Source organism: Dipodomys ordii, unplaced genomic scaffold, assembly GCF_000151885.1.
Source record: "Dipodomys ordii isolate 6190 unplaced genomic scaffold, Dord_2.0 Scaffold38, whole genome shotgun sequence".
In the NCBI taxonomy this organism is placed as follows: Eukaryota; Metazoa; Chordata; class Mammalia; order Rodentia; family Heteromyidae; genus Dipodomys; species Dipodomys ordii.
In genome coordinates this window covers 11,091,654-11,114,293 of record NW_012267254.1, presented here as the reverse complement: position 1 = coordinate 11,114,293, position 22,640 = coordinate 11,091,654, and the positions used below count along the sequence as shown (strand labels likewise).

The 22,640-nt window shown below is 38.0% G+C and overlaps 1 protein-coding gene across 1 annotated transcript in view; it reads right to left on the bottom strand.

The window, feature by feature from the left end:
- Thoc2 (THO complex 2) overlaps positions 1-22,640 on the bottom strand; it is a 146,066-nt gene that overhangs the window by 110,423 nt on the left and 13,003 nt on the right. The window contains exons 2-7 of the mRNA XM_013018075.1: positions 18,939-18,997; positions 13,624-13,715; positions 9,504-9,555; positions 4,016-4,086; positions 2,971-3,092; positions 2,419-2,552 (exon numbers count right to left, since the gene is read on the bottom strand). Of these exons, the coding sequence (XP_012873529.1) occupies positions 2,419-2,552; positions 2,971-3,092; positions 4,016-4,086; positions 9,504-9,555; positions 13,624-13,715; positions 18,939-18,997 (530 nt within the window). The remainder of the gene's footprint in view (positions 1-2,418; positions 2,553-2,970; positions 3,093-4,015; positions 4,087-9,503; positions 9,556-13,623; positions 13,716-18,938; positions 18,998-22,640) is intronic.

Sequence of the window (22,640 nt, the reverse complement as noted above, 5' to 3'; positions counted from 1 at the left end):
TGGCTCAGTGGTATAGCACTTGCCTTGCATGCCTGAGGCCCTGGGTTCGATTCCTCAGCACCACATAAGCAAAAAGAAAAAAGCCAGAAGTGGCGCTGTGGCTCAAGTGGTAGAGCGCTGGCCTTGAGCTGAAGAGCAGAGGGATAGCGCCCAGGCCCAGAGTTCAGGCCCCACGACCCAACCCAAAAGAAATTATTTTTCTCCCTCCCCCACAAATACATTCCACGGACGCACAGAAGGCCAACTGTACATTAAATACTGTAAAGTGCTAAGAAAAATAACCAGGGAACAATAGAGAGTTCTGATAGAAGGAGCATGAGAAGGATACAGAAGGTAATGTTTAAATGCATCTGCTCTACCATGCTTCATAGCATGCCTAATAGGTTAGGAATGGTCTACACTCATGGAAATGCCATGAGCTTGCAGTGGAGATTTTCACATTGTTTGTCAGAAACACTAACTTACTTGATCTATATAGGAAAAAAGCTAAAGAAAAGTAGTTTGTTAGTTAAGTAAAAGCATACCTTCAAGGAAATTTCTCTAAAATAGTCCCAAAATAACATAAATAAACTAATAAGAACAAAAAAGACAGAGATATAAACAAAAAAGGAAATAAACTAAAAGCAAATGAAGGACTGTACATACTACTAAACCAAAAAGGAAATAAACTAAAAGCAGATGAATGAAAGACTGTACATACTACAGGATTTTCATATTATCTTACTAAATACAGGAATACAAAACTATAGCAAACCAGTTTTGTCAGCCTTCTTGAGCTACTTTAAAAAAATTACTGCAGGTAAAATGTACAGGCATATACTGAAAAGAAAGGAACCTCTACAGGAGGATTTTGTTTAATGCTTCAATACCACTAAGGTTATCAAGAGTTCTGCAGCCATACAGGCTTATTTCTCAGCTGCCAGGATTAGAGTTACTTCAAAGAAAAGGGTAAATGTAAACTGAGAAATTAGCTTACCTTTTATGCTTGTAGTTACCAAAAGTCGAACCAAAGAACAAGGAAGACTAATAAATACTGTTTTTATTTGGGTGCCTATGTGAAGCATTAGAGGGAAGGAAATAAAGATTAGGCCACCAGCTCTTACTTTGCCACAAAGACAAAGGGAAGAAAGGGAGACGATAAGGACAAGGATCTCCTAAGAGGGAATCACTAAGGAAGAAAATAAAGAGTTCTCTCATAGGTCTCAAAACTTAAGGCCACAGTACTGTAAAGTTTACCTTACATTAGAAAAAATACTAACCAATAATATCTGAGATTCCTTCCACCTTTGGAAAAACAAGATTACTCTATTTTTGTGTATGTCAGTGTTAGGGCTTGAATCCAAAGCCTGGGCACTGTCTTTTAGCTTTTTTGCTCAAGGTTGGCACTCTTACCACTTGAGCCAAAGCTCCACTTTTAGCTTCTTGGTGCATAATTAGAGATAAAGAGTCTCAAACTTTCCTGTCCAGACTGACTTTGAACCATAATCCTAAATCTCAACCTCTTAAATAACTAGAATTACAGGCATGAACCACCAGCACCAGCTTTACTCTATTTTTCTGTAACGACTTCCTCCAAATGCTCAATGAAATTTCCTTTAAAAAAAAAAATGCATGCCAGGCACCGGTGGCTCATGCCTGTAATCCTAGCTACTCAGGAGGCTGAGATCTGAGGATTGTGGTTCAAGACCAGTCCCAGCAGTAAAGTCCATGAGACTCTTATCTCCAATAAGGCACTAGAAAACCGGAAGTGGCGCTGTGGCTCAAGGGGTAGAGCACTTGCCTTGAGCTGAAGAGCTGAGGGACAGCACCCAAGCCCAGACTTCAAGCCCCACAACCGACCCCCCCAAAAAAGAATGCTACAGAAATGCAACTTCTAAACATTTTCCTGTTATACTTTTTGCAGCATTGTGCTACATTTACTTTAAGAGGCAATTGTAAAGATAAAGTAATAAAAATTAAAATAATATAAGCTATATATCAAAATCCCTTGTAAAGGAATTTTTAAATCCAAGTTCAGGGATAGAGACATAGATGAGCAGTAGAGTACCTGAATAACAAGCAGCAAGTCCTGAGTTTAAACTCCAGTACTGCCACACCCCACCCCCCACCTCAAAAATGTGCAAAAGAACATCACTAGGTTTCAAGAGTTCAAGTCATTCATTACAGTTTTCACTTTTATTTTTCTATCCATTATAAAATGATGAAAAATGCTTAAAAAGACAGAAATATTACAGAACAGGACCTGATATAAACACACAAATGTCACTGGTAACATACTAAAATACAAGGAAGACACGTAATTATTTCATAACTGAAAACTATATGTGTCCAATGTACTCAATTTGTGTTTATGGATATTCTGTAAGTTAAAAAGTTTACTTAGTAACACATCTTAAACAAATATAGGTTATATCTTACCAATTAAAGACTTGATATTTTCTAAGATTAAATCACTAGTAACATTTCCAGATAAATCTTGTCCCAATTCAGCAATCAGCTTAGCATAACCTTCATTCTCTTCTCTTAATAAATTGAATTTTTGCTGTTTATAGCTGAAATCAGATAAATACCATTAAGGGAATAAGATTAATTTCAATGAACAAGCTTGCACAGATCCGTGTACTTTTCTCATTGAAAAGTTTTAAACAATCCTAAAAGTTTACCTCTTTGCATTATCTTTTCAAACCCAATGTAATTAAAGAAGGAAAACCAGTAACAAGAAAAAAAATGCCAAGGAATAACACACTATTTCTATCATTGATTATGAATCCTTATATATAAACATACTTGAAAATTATTTTACTGTTAAAATTCAACTGCCATTTCAATAAAAGCAGAAAAACACACAAAACCTTTGCTAACTGCAAACAAAAAAAAAATCTTCAAAATGTCCTTAGAAATGGCTATTCTTCAAAATGAGAAATAAAATATTTGGCTACTTGATTTACAACATAAGCCACCTATACTTACAAGAGCTTCGTCTTGATTTTAACTGACTTTTGATTGAATTGCTGTGATTGTTTGATAAGCCCCAATGATTCCAATGTATCTGGATCCAAACGTTCCTTTAGAACTGTGTCTGAAACTAAATACTAATAAAAAAGATTTAAGTCATTTCTCCTTTAGCATTGAAAGTATACTTTCAAAAGAATTTTTCCAAAAATCCTACTCCATGTTTATATATATACATGTTTACATATATGTTTATGATTCTTAAAAACATAGAATTTCAATTTAACAAAATACCAAACTACATAATATACAGCTCTTTCAGGAACTTCACTTAATATTACATGTATGGTGATTACCACCTACAAATGACAAGAACTACAGGTGAAATTCTCATTAAATTTAGTATGTCTCAATAGAATTTTCACTTATATTCATTTATATGTTCACTTTTCAGCCTTCTATAGTTTTGTGTATAAGTCAAACTCTAATATAGTAAAGACAAGAGCATTTTTCCAAGACTCAGTATTGGTATTTTCTCTTTGTTCTAAATTTATTAACATGAAATGGTTTCTAAATCAATGACTATGACAAATTCAGTAGTTTATTTTTTTAATTTAATTTTATTTTCAAGGTATTGTACAGAGGTGTTACAGTTATATACATAAGGTAAAAAGTACATATTTTGTCCAACATTGTTAGTCCTTCCCTCGTTTTTCTAATTTATTATTTTTAAACTAACTCCTTTCCTCCTACTTAATAAAATGGCTTGTGGAAAAAAATAAGTTGAAAAGCTATCCACAACTATGTTTACTTCCTTTAATTATTTATTAGGAACTTAATAACAGCACTAAAAGTTGTATATGTGTGTGTGTGTATAGAGAGAGAGAGAGCACTTAAGTAATTTGGTAACTTGTTTATTTCATAGAGATATGACTAATTTACAAAACATCGTTTCAAAATCCAAATCTCATCTTATAATAACATCAAGTGAATGTCAATATCCTCCATTAGCATGTAATTTTAACTTCAGATTTTAGAAAGGGAAAATGTTTTTAAAACTTACCAAACATGCTAATACCAATTGTGTAAAATAGTCTCTCTTGCTTTTTTCTTCTAAGCAATTTGTCTCAATATCTACAATAAAAAAAAAAGAGAAAATTATGATTTATCTAGACTCTAGTAGAAAAAGCCAGGAGCCAGTGGCTCAGGCCTGTAATCCTAGCTACTTACTCAGGAGGCTGAGATATGAGGATCAAGGTTCACAGCCAGCGTGGGCAGGAAAGTCCCTGAGACTCTTATCTCCAATAAACCACTCAGAAAACTGGAAGTGGTACTGTGGTGCAAGTGATAGAGTGCTAGACTTAAGCTGAAGAGCTCAGGGACAGCACACATACCCAGAGTTCAAGCCCATGACCAACAAAAACTAAAAACTAATTTTAAGAGCTGGAAATGTGGCTTAGTGGTAGAATGCTTTCCTTGCATGCATGAAGCCCTGGGTTCAATTCCTCAGTACCATATAAACAGAAAAGGCTGGAAGTGGTGCTGTGGCTCAGCCTTGAGCTGAAGAGTTCAGGGACAGTGCCCAGGCACAGAGTTCAAGCCCCACAGCTGTTAAAAAAAAAAAAAACTAATTTTAAGAGCAAGGCTCACGCCTGTAATCCTAGCTACTCTAGAGACTGAGATATAAAGATACTGGTTCAATACTAGACCTGGCAGAAAAGTCCCTGAGACTCTTACTTCCAACAAACTACTCAGAAAAACCAGGGAATAGCAATGTGGCTCAAGTGGTAGAGCACTAGCCTTGAGCTGAAGAGCTCAGGGACAGCACTCAGGCCCAGAGTTCAGGCCCAACAACCAACAACAACAAAAAGCAAGCTGGTAGCACAGGAGCATGCTATAAAAAGGCATACATTTAGTGAAGAAAAATGGCCTCTAAATGGTTCCAAAATAATGGACATCCTACGACCACTTTGCTTCAATTTACTTTCTACTGACAACATAAATGAAAAGAGGAGATTTATCATCAAACAAAACATTTATCTTCAAACATTTTCCTCACAATAGAATTTTACTCAACCATCAGAAAGAATAATATTATGTCATTCACAGGGAAATGGATAGACCTAGAACAAATCACATTTAAGTGAGGTAAGCCAAGCTCAGAGTGACAAAGAGCGCATGTTTTCTCTCATATGTGGAAACTAAATTTAAAATACAACTGGACATGATATCTCATACTGGGCTTTATGCAGTTACACACAAATAATCAGACTAGGGGCTGGGAAGGTGGCTCAGTGGTAGAGTGCTTGCCTTGCATGCATGAGGCCCTGGGTTCAATTCCTTAGCACCACATAAGCAGAAAACGCCACAAGTGGCGCTGTGGCTCAAGTGGTAGAGTGCTAGCCTTGAGCTGAAGAGCTGAGGGACAGCACCCAGGCCCAGAGTTCAGGCCCCACAACTGACATAAAAAAAAAAACCAAATAATCAGACTAAAGGGGGATAGGATACACTTTGGCACTTAGGCAAGGAACCCAAAGATGTAACTCTTCTAAATATCTGTAACTCCTCTGGACATCTGAAGATTTAGTTACCAAAATAAATTCCAGGAAACATATTTTTCTTGGTAGTGGTGGTATTTTTATTGATGTTGTCTTTTAGGAGGGTTAAGGGGGACACAGGAATGGGGGAAGTAAGAGTGAACAAATGCAGACACTGTATCCAATATACACTATGCAAAATGAACTATGCAACCTGTGAGCAAGGACAAGGAAGGGGAAAATGTGGGAAAGCAAAGGAAGGAATGATATTGTCCCAGAAGAACTGTACTTAATACCTGACTTATGGTATTGTATCCTCTTTGTGCAACTCCTTAACAAAAGCATATTTTAACTTTATTTTTTTTTGTCTTTTCTTCTTTGGTAATGGGGCTCGAACCCAGGACGTTGCTAGGCAAGCGCTTTGCCATGGAGCTACATCCCAATCCAACAAAAGCAATGTTTAAAAAGACAAAAGGGGCTGGGAAGGTGGCTCAGTGGTAGAGCGCTTGCCTTGCATGCATGAGGCCCTGGGATCGATGCCTCAGCACCACAGAAGCAAAAAAAAAAAAAAAAAAAGCTGGAAGTGACGCTGTGACTCAAGTCACAGCTGAAGAGCTGAGGGACAGCACCCAGGCTCAGAGTTCAAGCCTCACGACTGGACCCCACCCCAACCCCCCCAAAATAAAATAAATAAAATAAATAAATAAAAAAACAAAAAACATTTCCTAGTCCTTCCCCACCTTTCCTTCTTGGACAACTGTCATTTCCCATATCTGACCCCAGTAGCTAAGTCCAAAGTTAGCACAAGTATGTAAAGGAAATTTTAGGAGGAAGACATGTAGCTGAGTGCCCAGCATGTTTTTTGTTTGTTTTGTTTTTTTTTGTCAATCATAGGGCCTGAACTCTGGGCCTGGGCACTGTCCCTCAGCTCTTCAGCTCAAGGTTAGCACTCTACTACTTGAGCCACAGCGCCACTTCTGGGTTTTTCTGCTTGTGTGGTGCTGAGGAATCGAACCCAGGGCCTCATACATACAAGGCAAGCACTCTGCCACTGAGCCACCTTCCCAATCAGTCCCTGATTAGCATGTTTGAGACCCTGGATTCAAAGACCCAAAAAAAAAAGAGGGAGGAAAATTTTAGAGTGTAATTTATAGGATATAAATTGCAGTACAATCTCAATTTCTCATTATGATTTTTAATTCATGGGTATCTTATCAAGTCTTTCCAGAAACTCCCAGTTGTTATTATCTGGTCTTCTAGGCCCTCTGCCGCCTATAAATTCAAGGACACTAACATTAAGAAGTTGAGAGCAAAGTGGGCTTGTTCACTTAACCAATACCTATTCATCCTCCAGGGCCCAAAAGTTCCTAAGATCCACACTCAAGGTCCCTAAGATTAGAATACCTAAGAGAAGATTCATCCTCTGATCTCTTATTAGCCACCTGACCTAAATAAGGTATTATCTTAGCTTCTCACCATGTGAGCAAATGCATAATAGGCCTTCATAAATTTCTTAGCTGAGCTTTCCCAAACAGCAATATAATACTTTGTTATCTTCATTGTGCTTTCCCTATTTTCTTTGTGCTTTCTGTTCTAGTTCATAAGACCATTCAGATAAACTCACTTATCCCTGACTCCTTTACCGTGCTAAGTTTTAAGTTCCCCAATTATTTTAGTGAAAAATCCCAATTTGTTCAACACTTGTCATCAGTATCAAATACATAACACCACCTTAGAGGTCCTATGAACATCAACTCTTCAGAATTCCCTTTTCAAGTTAAAATACTCATTCTCCCTCACACTACATGTCTTTTTCCCCCTTTTTCCACTTTTTGTTCTTTTTTTCAGAAGTCCCTTTTTTAAGTTATGTTAACTTGGAAAGAGATATAGCACTAATTTTTCTTTTAACAACATAATAGAAAAACAGCATGATGGAGCAAAAATTGACTAGATCGACTAAATTTCCAAAGAATAACCAAGTATCACATTCAAGAATTCATGTTACTAGTAAAAAGTAAAGATGTATAACATTAATTCATATGAGTACATAACTATGAAAGGAAACTACATCCTAACATATAAATGGATAAAAAAATTACTAGAACAAATAGATTAACAACTGATGACTAGTCAAAGATAATTCTAAAACTATTAAGGATTAATAAAATTGAGGGCTTTTCACAAAATCAAATGTAATTCTAAACTACTAAGGAATAAGAGCTTTCATAAATCTTAGCTACATAAAATCAGTCTCAGTCTTAAAAATGTATTGCACAAAAAATTTTAACTGAAACTTGTTTCATATTTCATTGTAAAATAACCTATCTTTAGTGCTAGCTTCAAAAATTAAGTTTAAAAGGTGTTTTGTTTAGCATAAAACAATCAATTTGATAGCATAAACATATAATTTATCATCCAAAGGAGAACAGATTCAAGAATAAAAAAGGGCACTACTACAGCCGGGCACCGGTGGCTCATACCTGTAATCCTAGTTACTTAGGGGACTGAGATCTGAGGACTGCAGTTCCTGCAGGCAGGAAGCCCAGGGAGGAAAGTCTGTGAGACTCTTACCTCCAATAAACTACTCAAAAAATGCTGGAAGTGGCGCTGTGGTAGAGAGCTCATCTTGAGCAAAAGAAGCTCAGAGACAGTTCCAGGTCGAGAGTTCAAGCCCCAGGACCAACAAAAAAAAAAGAAGAAGAAACAGGGCACTACTAATAATTATGCCAATGAATATGAGACAGATGATCAAGGACATATGGATAGTTCATCAAGAACCTGTACTTCACATCTAGCACTCACAGTTCACATATATTTTGAACTGCTCTCAACATCATCAGTATTCTGAAATCTGAAACCTTATGAAGTATCACACACTGACATTTATAAGTGTTTAGATCAAATTTTGCAATCTCAGTAACATCTAAGTATTTATCTAATTCTAGGAATTAAGAATGATGAACTAAAATCATTCATTTTAGCTTGACAAACTGAGAGAATATCTTACTTTAAGTATTAAATGCCAAGTAATGATTTCTCCTAGACTCAGTATTATAGAAAGAAAAAAATTACAGAAAGCACAAAACCAATGGGAAAACTATAAACAACGTTCTCTTAATCAGGATCTAAAATTAAAGAAATTATTATAGACATTATTTTTTAATCCATGCTTCCCATGAAGGGATATTACCTTTGTTCTAAGTCACACAAGTATTTTTATTGTGCATGAGTTCTTATTTTTCTGGACAAATAGAAAAGACATTATCCCCAAAGCTAGTTTCTAATTCTCAAAACCCAAGTATATTTTTTTGGTGCCGATACTCTGGGCGCTTTGTCTGAGGATTTTTTATTGTTTTTGCTCAAGGTCAGTGCTCTACATCTTGAGCCACTACTCCACTTGGCTTTTTAGTAGTTAACTAGAGATAAAAGTCTCATGGACTTTCCTGCCTACGCTAACTTTGAACTATGTTCCTCAGATCTCAGCCTCCTAAGCATTTAGGATTAGAAGAATGAGCCACCAGCACCCAGGCAAACACAAATACTTTGTTACTTTGGCTCTTCTTGGTCTTTCTAAAATTAAGAAGAATCAAACAAGCACAACAGCAAAATCAGAGTGACGTAAGTATGAAACTCTAATATCACTCTTTGGAAACTGAATTGAATGACATTATTTGGTTAGTAAATTCATAGTTAATGTCAGAGAACTTAGCTGTTTTTGCTTACAATGAGTTATTTTCGCTCAAATTTATATAAATATTGCTAAATGCTCAAAAATTTGCATTATATCTAAAAACAATTTTAAAAATGATTACAAAGTAAAAGATTTCTCTAGATTTACAGAAACAAATGCATACGTGTAAAATATTTATTTAAAAAAAATTTGTAGTACTTAAATTTGAATTCCGGGTCAAGTAAGCACTGTACCTTGAGCCATGCCTCCAGCCTGAAATAAAACATTACTGTTAATTTTTAAAAAGCAGTATATTACAGGTAAAATAAAGGTTTAATACCTACCTAATATGCAGAATACATCAGCAAGAATGGAGGGCATATCCTCGCGAAATTCCTAATTTTAAAGATATATTTATTTATAGTTAATAATAGCACACATTAAGCATTATAACTTCACAATAACATACTTCATGCTTATAAGCTAACAAAAACCCCAACATCTTCAAATTATGTTTAATATAAAAGATAAAATGATTTAGAATGATCAAAATAAAGTTTGCCATAAAATAATTGATAAAAGAATCTCATGAAAGCACCAAGGAAAGCACTGGAATTCAGAATACCTCACAACTACCTAAACCCAGACTGTCAAAAATGTTACATTTGTTTGTTTTTCTTTTTGTGCCAGTCCTGTGGCTTGAATTCAGGGCCTGGATACTGTCCCTGAGCTTTTTTGCTCAAGGTTAGTGTACAACTAGTTGAGCTATAGCTTCTGACTTTGGGTAGTTTACTGGAGATAAGTCTCCCAGAGGGCTAGGAAGGTGGCTCAGTGGTAGAGTGCTTGCCTTGCATACATGAAGACTTGGGTTCAATTCCTCAGCACCACATAAACAGAAAAAGCTGGAAGTGGTGCTGTGGCTCAAGTGGTAGAGTGTTCACCTTGAGCTGAAGAGCTCAGGGACAACATCCAGGCCCAGAGTTCAAGCCCCATGACCAACCAAAAAGAAAAAAAAAAAACTCTTCCAGACATTCCTGACTGGGCTGGCTTCAATAGCTAGGATTATAGGTGTGACCCACCAATAGCCATTAAAATGATACATTTTATTCACGTATTCAAATGCTAAGTCAACACTTGAGCTACATAAAAATCATAATGGCATCCGAAGACCAAAAATCTAAAAAATATACAACAGCTATTTGTTCTACAATGCAAGATTCTCTGAAAATAAAAATTACCAAAATCTGGGCTGGGAAGGTGGCTCAGTGGTAGAGTGGTAGAGTGGTAGAGTGCCTTGCATGCATGAGGCCCTGGGATCGATTCCTCAGCACCACATAAGCAGGAAATAAAAAGCCAGAAGTGGCGCTGTGGCTCAAGTGGTAGAGCACTAGCCTTGAGCTGAAGAGCTGAGGGACAGCGCGCCCAGGCCCAGAGTTCAGGCCCCACCACCGGACAAAAAAAAAAATTACCAAAACCCATATTTTCCCTATTCACTCTAGTTTATAGCCTTTGGAGGAATGTAGCCCAAATCCTGTTTCTGGATGAGAACATCAGAATTATTCTACGTTTATCTTCTGACTTCCCACTCTGATGCTCAATTTTAGAACCATTTTCTATTAATAAGGATCATAATTCAATTAATGTCATTTTAGTTTGGTAAAACTATAGCAACCCTAAAATTCATAGATTTTCAGAGACTATAAGAAATTTTAAAAATAGCCATTACAATGATACATATAAAATACACTTATGTGGCTAACATATTACACAGAGTGTATTATTATGAGAAAGCTAGGACAAAGAAAATTTGCTCAAAAAAAAGAAAATCTGCTAAACTGTATAAAGCTCATTTGAACTACCTATTTTCATTAAATAGAAAAATATTTAAAATTAGAATTCATAAATCCACTACAAATTACTATGATTTTAGCCTTAAGTTTCTCAAGGGTAAGAACTTTGGATGGGGCCTGAGAATGTGGCTAAGTGGTAGAGTGCTTGCCTTGCATGCATGAGGCCCTGGTTTCAATTCCTCAGCACAACATAAGCAGAAAAAGCCAGAAGTGGGGCTGGGAAGGTGACTCAGTGGTAGAGCACTTGCCTTGCAAGCCTGAGGCCCTGGGTTCGATTCCTCAGCACTATATAAGCAAAAAGAAAAAGCCAGAAGTGGCACTGTGACTCAAGTGGTAGAGCGCTCACCTTGAGCTGAAGAGCTGAGGGACAGCCCAGACCCAGAGTTCAGGTCCCACAATTGACAAAAAAAAAAACACCTTTGGATGTATTTACTTAAATCCAAGTACTCAGGCTACACTTGGAAGACCAGAAATACTGAACAGATGAGAGGGTTTGGGAGAGATTGGGGAAAATGATGGAAGGGAAGATTCTGATCAATACACATTGCACCCACCAACTGACAAAGTGATTGAAATCCCTTTGTACAGCTACACACATACACATACACATACACATACATACACACACATACATTCATTCCATCCTTTTTGGCTTTTAAGAAAAAAAATAAGGGGCTGGGAAAGTGGCTCAGTGGTAGAGCGCTTGCCTTGCATGCCTGAGGCCCTGGGTTCGATTCCTCAGCACCACATAAACAAAAAGAAAAAAGCCGGAAGTGGCGTTTTGGCTCAAGTGGTAGAGTGCTAGCCTTGAGCTGAAGAGCTGAGGGACAGCACCCAGGCCCAGAGTTCAGGCCCCACAACTGCCCCCCCCCAAAAAAAAGAAAAGAAAAAAAATAAGACAGGCACCAGAGTGGCTCATGCCTATAATCCTAGCTACTCTGGAGGCTAATATCTGAGAATCACAGTTCGAAAGCAGCCCAGGAAGTAAAGTCTGTGGCACTCATCTCCAGTTAACTACTAAAAAGCCAGAGTTGAGCTGTGGCTAAAGTGGTAGCATGCTAGCCTTGTGTCAAAAAGTCCAAAGCCCTAGACTGGCAGAGAAGAAAAGAAAGAGGAGGAGGGGGAAGGAGAAATAAAGCAATACAAGAGTTTATAAACATGAAATCTAAGATTCTTTTTTTTTTTTTTTTGGGTCCGGTCGTGGGGCCTGAACTCTGGGCCTGGGCGCTGTCCCTCAGCTCTTCAGCTCAAGGCTAGCGCTCTACCACTTGAGCCACAGCGCCACTTCCGGCTTTTTTCTTTTTGCTTATGTGGTGCTAAGGAATCAAACCTAGGGCCTCATGCATGCAAGGCAAGTGCTCTACCCTGAGCCACCTTCCCAGCTCCGAAATCTAAGATTCTTAAGAAATAAATCACTTCACCATTAACAATGCTGCTTATTTTATCAGCAGAAGATCTACCACTCAAACATACCTCAATTAGGAGTAGAGGAGTCACAACAGCTAAACCTAGAATTTCCTTAAGTAGAAGTACTTAAAATGCATTGAAATAGCAATGTATTTTTAAAAATCATATAAAGGAAATATCCTACCCCTAAAAAAGGAAAAGGACAGAGAAATTTAAAGCACACAAGGGAAATTCATATAGAGATCAAGAACCTACAGATCCCAACTTAATACTTGTTATTATAAAAAAAAATGTTCTCAAGTAAACAAATAAAATTATTTATATAAGTGTAAAAAACAACCTAAGAATAATACTAGAATAGCACACCACTTGTAAAACTCCATGCTTTAACTTCTGGTTTATAATATACACTCTTACAATTTAACAGCTCAAATACCAACCACCACAAAGTATTTAATCTGAATCTAAATTTGAATCTAAATTAAATGCTGCAATATTAACCACCTACAGGTTTAAAAATTTAATGGTTTCTAAAACAGAGTAAGCAGACAAAAAATTAGGAAAAATTTTAGATCAATGTGAGCACAATACAACTTATGTATCAATTATAAAAATCCTGAATTGTAATCATAATTGTTTAAAAAGCTTCATCATATTATATTTGAAGAAAAATATTTTAACTATTTTTAAAGAAGCTTTTATTTTTTCTGCCAGACTTGGGGCTTGAACTCAAGGCCTGGGCGCTGTCCCTGAGCCTCTTTGTGTTTAAGGTTAGCGTTCTACCACTTGAGCCACAGTGCCACTTCTAGCTTTTTCTGAATAGTTTATTGGAGATAAGAGTCTCGTGAACTTTTCTGCCTGGGCTGGCTTTGAACCACTATTCCTCAGACAGATCTCAGCCTCCTGAGTAGCAAGGATTGCAGGCCTGAGCCACCAGTGCTCAGCTTTAGAAAAGCATTTTTAATTAAGAATGCCTTACTTCATTAAAGTGAACGTTTTTTCCTCTCCTCAACTTGCTTATTTATCATTTTTGCTTTACTTACAACCTGATAAATATCTATACATGTCTAGAAAAAAAATGACTTACCAACTTTATGTTAAACACTACAATAATTTTGAATAAAATAAAACATTAAGTTACACATCAAGGATCTTTGTATCAGAGACACAAAAAAATTAAGTTTTAAATAAATTTGTTTATACTTACACTAATATCAGTAAGAACATTAGATGCTTGTTCATGCTTTAAATTTCCTTTAATCACATGATATGATAACTCATACAAGGCTTGCTGAAAATCTGTCGAATATAAAATAAAACATAGTTTCAGGACAGTCTCTTAAACACAAAAGGCATTGATTTCTGGAAAATGATCTCTATCTTTCCTATTTCTCAGAATTTTTATAAACATCAGAAATAAAAACAGAAAACCTAATTCACATCCCTGTTAATCCAAAAACTAGGATGCTGAGGTAGGAAGGGATCAAACTGGACGCCACCCTAGGCCACAGACCAAGACCCTTTCTCAAAGACACAAAAAAGTAGCCCTGTGCCAGTGGCTCACACCTGTAATCCTAGCTACTCAGAAGGCTGAGAGCTGAGGATCACGGTTCGAAGTCAGCCCAGGAAACAAGTCCATGAGACTGTTGTCTGCAATTAAGCACCAAAAAGGCCAGAAGTGGAGCTGTGGCTCAAGTAGTAGAGCACTAGCCTAGAGCTGAAACACTCAGGAACAAACCTAGTCCCAGAGTTCAAGCCCCACAACCAACAAAAAAAAAAAATGTATAGCCACTAAAATGGCTTCTAGAAATTCCTAAAAGTACTCTGTGAGGTTTAAAAATTGAACAGACCAGATCCTGGTTCTGTCTAATGTCACTATATTTAACAGTCATAATCACAATGTTGTTATATGGGTAAGAGGCAGGGGTAACTTCTAAAACACATGCTGTATACAAGGCAAATTGCCTTCCTAAAATTGAATTAATTCAATGGAAAGACAGAAAGAAAGATCAGGACAAACAACTGCCCATACTTCAATTCCAAAGGTGCTTCTGAGGAAGAAATAGCATTCAAGTGGGATCAGGTGGCTCATTCCTGTAATCCTAGCTACTCAGGAGGCTGAGATTTGAGGATCATGGTTCAAAGTCAGGCTGGGAAAGAAAGTCCATAAGACTGTAGTCTGCAATTAAGCACCAAAAAGTCCAGAAGTGGAGCTGTGGCTCAAGTGGTAAAGTGCTAGCTTTGAGCAACAATGCTCAAGGACAGCAGCCCAGCCCTGAGTTCAAGCCCTAGGACACACACACACAAAAATAAATAAATAGCATTAAGTCAGTTTTCTTCATGGACCAAACTTGGGCCTTCACACCATAACTGGACTACTAGAGAAAGTGTGTGTGTGTGTGTGTGTGTGTGTGTGCGTGTGTGTGTGCGCGTGTGTGCATGCGTGTGTTAAAAAAACACTCAGATTAAAAAAAAGGGAATAGTGACAATTCAATGAGACCACAATCATAAATACTTGTGGTTTCATATGTGAACCAAAACAATCACAATAATCCACTAGTTACTAAAGATCTACAATCCAAGTTAAAGCTAATGAGCAGTAACACTGTATTATATACTTAAGCCATTCTCTTATATCCATGTAGGATTTTAATCAAACAAGACTAAGGTTTAAATGAAAAAAGTTTTAAAATAATTTAAAGCATGGGGATGAAAAAGAAAATACATTTAGGGGGGTGGGAGATGGGAAAGGATGGGAATGAGAAACAAAGGAGGAGGCAACAATGCTTGATAAGAAATGTACTCATTACCTTGCCCATGTAATTGTAACCCCTCTGTACGGTATTTTCACAATTAAAAAAAAAAAAAAGAAAATGCATTTAGTATCCAAATGGGTAGTTTCTGTTTTGTTGTTGTTCTTTTTTGGTGTTTTTTATTGGGGGGGGCAATTGTGAGGCTTGATATCTGGGCATGGTCACTGTCCCTGAGCTGTTCAGCTTAAGGCTAGTTAGCGCCCTACCACTTTGAGGCACAGCCCCACTTCTGGTTCTCTGGTGGTTAATTGAAGATAAGAGTCTCACAGACTTTTTCCTGCCTAGGCTGGGCGGGCTTTGTGCAACAATTAGGAATACAGGTGTGAGCCACTGGCACCAGGCTTGTTTTTGTTATTTCATACAGACTCTCATTATATAATCCAGGCTGGCCTTCAAGTCTCAATCCTGTTGACTCCAACTCCCCAGTTCTGGAATTATAGGCATACACTTCCACATTCACTGCTAATTGTTTCATGAAGGATTATTTTATACTGTCATATTTTTTTACTTACACCATATCAACATACATCAATCTCTATAGTCATCATGGTAATATACAGTCAGATATGTTAGTGTTAGTGGGTAAAGTGTTTGGGAATGGTAACAGTCCACAGTTCATGGTGAAAAATCTTTCAAGACCTTTTAAAGGCACATGTGTTTCCTTTTTTTTCCAGTCCTGGGGCTTGAACTCAGGGCTAGGCACTGTCCCTGAGCTTATTTTGCTAAAGGCTTGTACTCTACCACTTGAGCCACAACTCCACTTCTGGCTTTTTTTTTGGTAAGTTATTGGAGATAACAGTCTCAGACTTTCCTACATGGGCTGGCTTTGAACAGCAATCGTCAGATCTCAGCCTCTTGAGTAGCTACAGGAGCCCAGGGGCACATGTGTTTCTTGAACATGTTCTCCAAACAAGTTCTTATTATGTAATAGATTCATTATAGCCTTCTTTTTTTGCCAATCCTGGGGCTTGAACTCTGGGACTAGGCATTGTCCCTGAGCTTCTTTTGCTCAAGGCTAGCACTCTACCACTTGAGCCACAGCACCACTTCGAGCTTTTTCTGTATATATGGTACTGAGGAATCAAACCCAGGGCTTCAGGCATGCTAGGCAAGCACTCTACCACTAAGTCACTTTCCCAACCCCTCACTATAGCCTTTAAACTTTGAGGGATTCCAGGTTCATTTATTGCTTAAAAAATAAAATCTTATTCAGGATTTTTTTTACAAGACATTTGTTCTAAGCCTTTTAAAAAGGCTCACACATGTAATCCTAGCTACTCAGGAGGCTGAGATCTGAGGACCACAGTTTAAAGCCAGCTCCTGCAGGAAAGTCCATGTGACTCTTATCTCTAATTAACCACCAGAAAACAGGAAGTGGCACTGGGGCTCAAGTGGTAGAATGTTAGTCTTGAGCTAAAGAGCTGAAGGACAGCACCTAGGTCCAGACACTGGTGGCTAAGGAGGCTGAGATGTGAGGACTGAGACAAATCTGAGACACGTTAACTAGCAAAAAGCTGGAACTTGAGGCATGTTCAAGTGGTAAATCACAATTTTTTATGAGTGATTATACAGTATTTTTGTTTGCAGTGCTGAGGCTTGAGCCTAAGAGTTCATAGCTAAATTTTCTACCATTGAGCTATATATCATATCCTCCACCAAATTGTACAATCTTGAAAATAAAATAAAGGTTAATAATTTGAAGGGTCACATGCAAGGGACATTAAGTCTTTTTTAAAAAAAGGACCTTATGGCTAGGAATGTGGCTTAGTGGTAGAGTGCTTCCCTAGCATACATGAAGCCCTGGGTTCAATTCCTCAGTACCACAAAAACAGAAAAAGCCAAAAGTGGCACTGTGGTTCAAGTGGTAGAACAAAAGAAGCTCAGGGACAATGCCCAGGAACTGAGTTCAAGCCCCAGGACTGGCCAAAAAAGAACTTTAGATGGGCACTGCTAGCTCCTGCCTGTAATCCTAGCTACTCAAAAGGCGGAGATCTGAAGATCACAACTGAGGCAGAAAAGTCTGTTGTAAGACTATCTCTACTTAACCACCAGAAACCTGGAAGTGGAGCTGTGGCTCAAAGTAATAAGAGTGTTAGCCTTCAGCAATAAAAGCTCAGAGACAGTGCTTAGGCCTTTGTACTCAAGCGCTATGATCAACTTAAAAAAGGATCGTATTCAATCAAATATCTAAAAATTATTTCCTACAACCAAATGTTCTATAAAAAGTATCTTCCTCCCATCAAGGCAATATTTAATGATAGAATAAAATAAACTGTTTTATAGAAAAACATTCTGTTCTTAATCTTCCAGTCAGAAAGGTATAATCTAAATAACTAATCAATTATATATATTGATTTCTAGGTTCAAATAAAATACTGACTAGAAAAAACATGGGTTTTGTCCTCACTAAAAGGTACATATAAAATGCAGCAGCAGTTCTCACTAAACAGTATGTTGAAAATTAACTATACAACTTGTGAGTGGGCTGGGAAGTTGGCTCAGTGGTAGAGTGCTTGCCTTGCATACCTGAGGCCCTGGGTTCGATTCCTCACTACCACATGAGCAGAAAAAAAAAGCCGGAAGTGGCACTGTGGCTCAAGTGGTAGAGCGCTAGCCTTGAGCTGAAGAGCTGAGGGACAGCGCCCAGGCCCAGAGTTCAGGCCCCACGACCGTACCAAAACAAAACAAAACAACTTGTGAGTGGGGATAAAAGGAAAACCTGGGAGATAGCAAGGGAAGGGATGACATTTGTCCAAAAAAAATGTACTCTTTTCCTGACTTATGTAACTGTAACTCCTCTGTACATCACCTTTACAATAACAATAAAAAAATATTTAAGGGTATATATGAAAATACTTTAAAGCCAGTGCTAGTGGCTCACACCTATAATCTAGCTACTCAGTAGGCTGAAATCTGAGGATCAAGGTTTGAAGCTAGCCCAAGTAGAAGTCTTTCAAATTCTTATCTTGAAAAACCCAACAAAAAGCCAAAAGTGGAGCTATAACTCAAGCTGCAGAGGACTAGCCTTAGAGAAAAAAAGCTCAAGGACAGTGCCAGGCCCAGAATTCAAGCCCCAGAACCAACAACAAAAAAAAAAGAAAGTATTTTAAACTTGCTATACACAAGTGCTTGTATTTTGCCCCTCTTCTGCCAAATCCACATGCCTAACTTTCAATTAATAAATATTAAACAGCAAAATCTTTTAAATCTAAAACAAATACCCTGTTTAATTATATAGCATTTAACTTAGCAAATCCATTTTGTGCTATGCTGTAAACAACTTCTTTGCTCTTAATGTTTTCTATGACAACTGCCTTTAACAAGATCCCCAGACACCACCTGAACATAACTAGCTTTAGTAAAAACACCAAACTCAGTCTGTGGAAATTTTCTGATACAAACGAGACCAAAACTCTTTTTCTTTCCATGCTGGCTTTCTCTTTCATTTTATGCTTGGTACAGCTACAACTGAGCTTGAACTAAATATACAAAAGTCTGGAAACAGCATATGACTAAAATACAGGTCAAATAACATCAGTATATATACAAGATACATAGTCTTTTGATAATTTTAATTTCAACTCTAATCCACTTATATACATACTGTATATAATGTGAACTCCTACCTTTGGTTCCCATACTTAATGAATAAGGAATTATTATGTTTAATCAAGCCAGAAGTAGCTATGAATACTTTTAAATATCATACCTCTGTAAGTAGAACTGTCATGGCTTTTATTTTCACTGAGAAGCCGGCATAAATGCAAGCTAGAAGAAAACAGAAAAAAATAATCTATCCATTTCCAATCCTAAAAGATAATTGTAATAGAATAAGTTTTATCAACTTTAAAATTGATGGAAACATAGCATACACATTTAAATACATTAGTTCATAAGGACAAAACCAACCCTTAAACCATAACCAGTCAGAACCAGAGGACACTATAATGAATCAATTCATTATTCTGAAAACTAAATTCATTAATATGAACACTAGATAACAAATATCTATATATTTTAACTATGTTAGCCAATAAAGAGGGAATGAGATACATGGAGAATCTAGACTTTTTTAAAAACATAAAAGTAGAAAAGGAAGAATGGGAAACCAACGAGAGCCAAGTGAAGGTGATCAGGGTATGTATAATCAAAGAACACTGAATGTATATATAAGAGCATCATAACTAAATCCCTTATTTTGAACAATATATGCTAATCAGGAGGGAATGATACAATTAGAACATCACCATTTGACGATCTCTAATAAAAATCCAGCCATCTGTCAATAGCTGATTGTGCCATAAAAGCAAACTACCAACATGTACCTTCTGTTCCTGATGAAAGAATGCACCACCCCAAGGGAAATAAAATATCAAAGTGATATTGCATTTTCCTGTTCATTGCAGCACTTTTCACAAGAGCCAAGATGGAATCAACCTAGGAACCCATCCATGGATGACTGGATAAAGAAAATATGGGAAGCACCATGGCTCACACCTATAATCCCAACCAACTATCTGGGAGATCAAAAAAATGTTGAAAGGCCAGCACAGGCAGGCAAAAAGTGAGATAAAATATCAACAAATATGCTGGGTATAGTAGAAGTCACCTGTCATCTTAGCTATGAGGATGGCAGTTCGAAGCCAGCCTGGGCAGAAAATAAACCATGGGACTCATCTCCAATTAGCTACTCAAAAGAAACCAAAAATGGTGCTGGGGTTCAAAGTGGCAGAGCTCTGGCTTGAGTGAAAGAGCTCAGGGACAGTATCCAGGCCCTGTGTTCAAGCCCCACAACTGACAAAAATAAATAAATACCCAAAAATGGCACTGTATCTCAAAGAACCTTGAGCACAAATGCTCAGGGACAGTGCCCAGGCCCTAAGTTCAAGCCCCAGGGCCAACACAAAAAAAGGGACAGAGACATGGCTCAAATGACATAGTTCCTGGCTAGCAAATATAAGGTCCTTAGTATCCTATGTACCTCCAAAACATGAGGTAGAGAATGGGACTTGGCTCAGAATAATTTACCCAGAGTCTTTGTGTTCAATGTCCAGCACTATAAAAACAAACCAACACAAAAGAAAATGAAGACTCGGTACACACTGCAATATTATTTAGGCAATAAAATTAAATGCTGTCATTCACAGCAACACAGATAGCTGAAACTGGAGGACATTATGTTTAGTGAAATAAGTCAGGCTGAGGAAGAAACATCCCACATTTTCACTTACATAGTCAAGCTAAAAACTTGACCTCATTGGTATCGAATAACAGTTACTAAATCCTAGGAGAGTAGAGTGAGGACAGCTGGATAGGAGGAATAATTTCTAATGTTCTATATAGCATTGCGTGAGAATTATGGCTGACAACCATTTCAAAACAGAAAGTAGAGAGAATTATTTTTGGAGGGTGGAAGCAAGGGGCTTGAACCTAGGGCCTAGGTGCTGTCCCTTTCACTCAAGGCTAGTGCTTTACCACTTTGAGCCACAGCTTCACTTCAGGTTTTCTGGTGGTTAACTGGAGATGTGTCTCCTAGACTTTCCTGCCTAGGCTGGCTGTGAACCACAATCCTCAGTTCTCAGCCTCCTGAGTAGCTAGGATTTATAAGTGTGAGCCACCAGCACCTGGCTAGAGAGGACATTAATAACCATCACTGAGGTTATGGAAATGCCTGAACCACTGGTACCCAGTTCATTCATATTTTATTTTTGCCAGTCCTGGGGTTTGAACTCTGGGCCTGGACACTGTTCTTGAGCTTCTTTTGCTCAAGGCAAGCACTATACCACTTGAGCCGTAGTGCCACTTCTCATTTTTTCTGTGTATGTGGTACTGAGGAATCAAACCCAGGGCTTCATGCATGCAAGGCAAGCACTCTACCACTAAGCCACATTCCCAGCCCCCATTCATCATTTTTTATTAAAAACACTGAGACATGGAATTTCCTCAATTCAATAAAGTAGCAGCTGGACCCGTTGCAACTATGAGAAGTACAAGTTGTCATGTCGAAAATGAACTTTACAACTTTGGTGTGGGGGGTGGGGGGAGGTGGGAGGTGGATTGGGTGGGGGGCGGGGGAAGGCTGGGAAGGGATGTGAAGGATAAACAAAGGAGGAGGCTGCAATGTTTGATAAGAAATGTACTCATTACCTTGCCCATGTAATTGTAACCCCTCTGTACAGTATCTTCACAAAAAATTAAAATTAAAAAATAAAAATAAAGTAGCAGCCATTCTGAGTGTGAGTTTCAACAAAACCCTGATCCTAAGACTCACTGGAGATCTGAGAGATCATATTATGTTCATAATAAAACCTTTTGTACTGTACAGATATTTGCATGAATATGCTTAAAGCAATGAAGGATATAGCTTTTGATTAAACTGACTCAGAGTGCTGACAAGATTTGGCACACTCAAGATGCCTGAGGCCACTGGGAACAAAGCAGCTGGATGGGGCTAGGCAATGGTGGATCACAATTGTCATAGTAGCTATTCAGGAGATCTGAGGATTACAGTTCAATGCCAGCCCAGGCAGAAAAGTCCTTGAGACTTTCTGATTAACCAGGAAAAAACTTTAAGTGGAGGTATGGCTTAAATGAGTATCAGCCTTGAATAAAAAGTGAAGCCATAAAGTCCTGATTTTAAGCCCTAAGACTGTTAGCACACATACACAAAAGAAAAAAAAAAAAACGGGCAGCATGCTCCTGCTTCAGAGAATCCATGTTATAGCATATGAACATTAGAGAGAGGCTGAGATTATAATACCTGAAAATAAAGAATAAACCAGCAAACTTATTATAATCTACAACCACAGCCAGGCAAAGTGGCACACACTTGTAATCCAAGCTATTCAGGAGGCAGAGACAGATGGATCTATGTTCAAAACCAGACCAGGAGCAGGCGCTGGTAGCTCACATCTGTAATCCTAGCTACTCAGGAGACTGAGATCTGAGGATCTCGGTTCAAAGCCAGCCCGGGCAGGAAAGTCCTGAGACTCTTATCTCAAATAAGCCACTAGAAAACCAGAAGTGGCGCTGTGGCTCAAGCAGTAGAGAGCTCACTTTGAGCTGAAGAGTGTAGGGACGGGGGCCCAAGCCCAGAGTTCAAACTCCCACGACCGACCAAACAAAACAAAACAAAACAAAAACAGGTTAGGCAAAGATAGTGTGAGACAGACACTATCTGAAAAAGAAACTACAGTAAAAGCAAAAAAACTAGGCCTCAAGTGGCAGGGAGGTTACCTCACAAATATAAGGCCATGAGTTGAATCCCTGGTACCACAAATATACAAAGCATACAAACAAAAAAATGAAACTTTAAAAGGGCTGGGAAGGTGGCTCAGTGGTAGAGCGCTTGCCTTGCATGCATGAGGCCCTGGGTTCGATTCCTCAGCACCACATAAACAAGAAGAAAAAA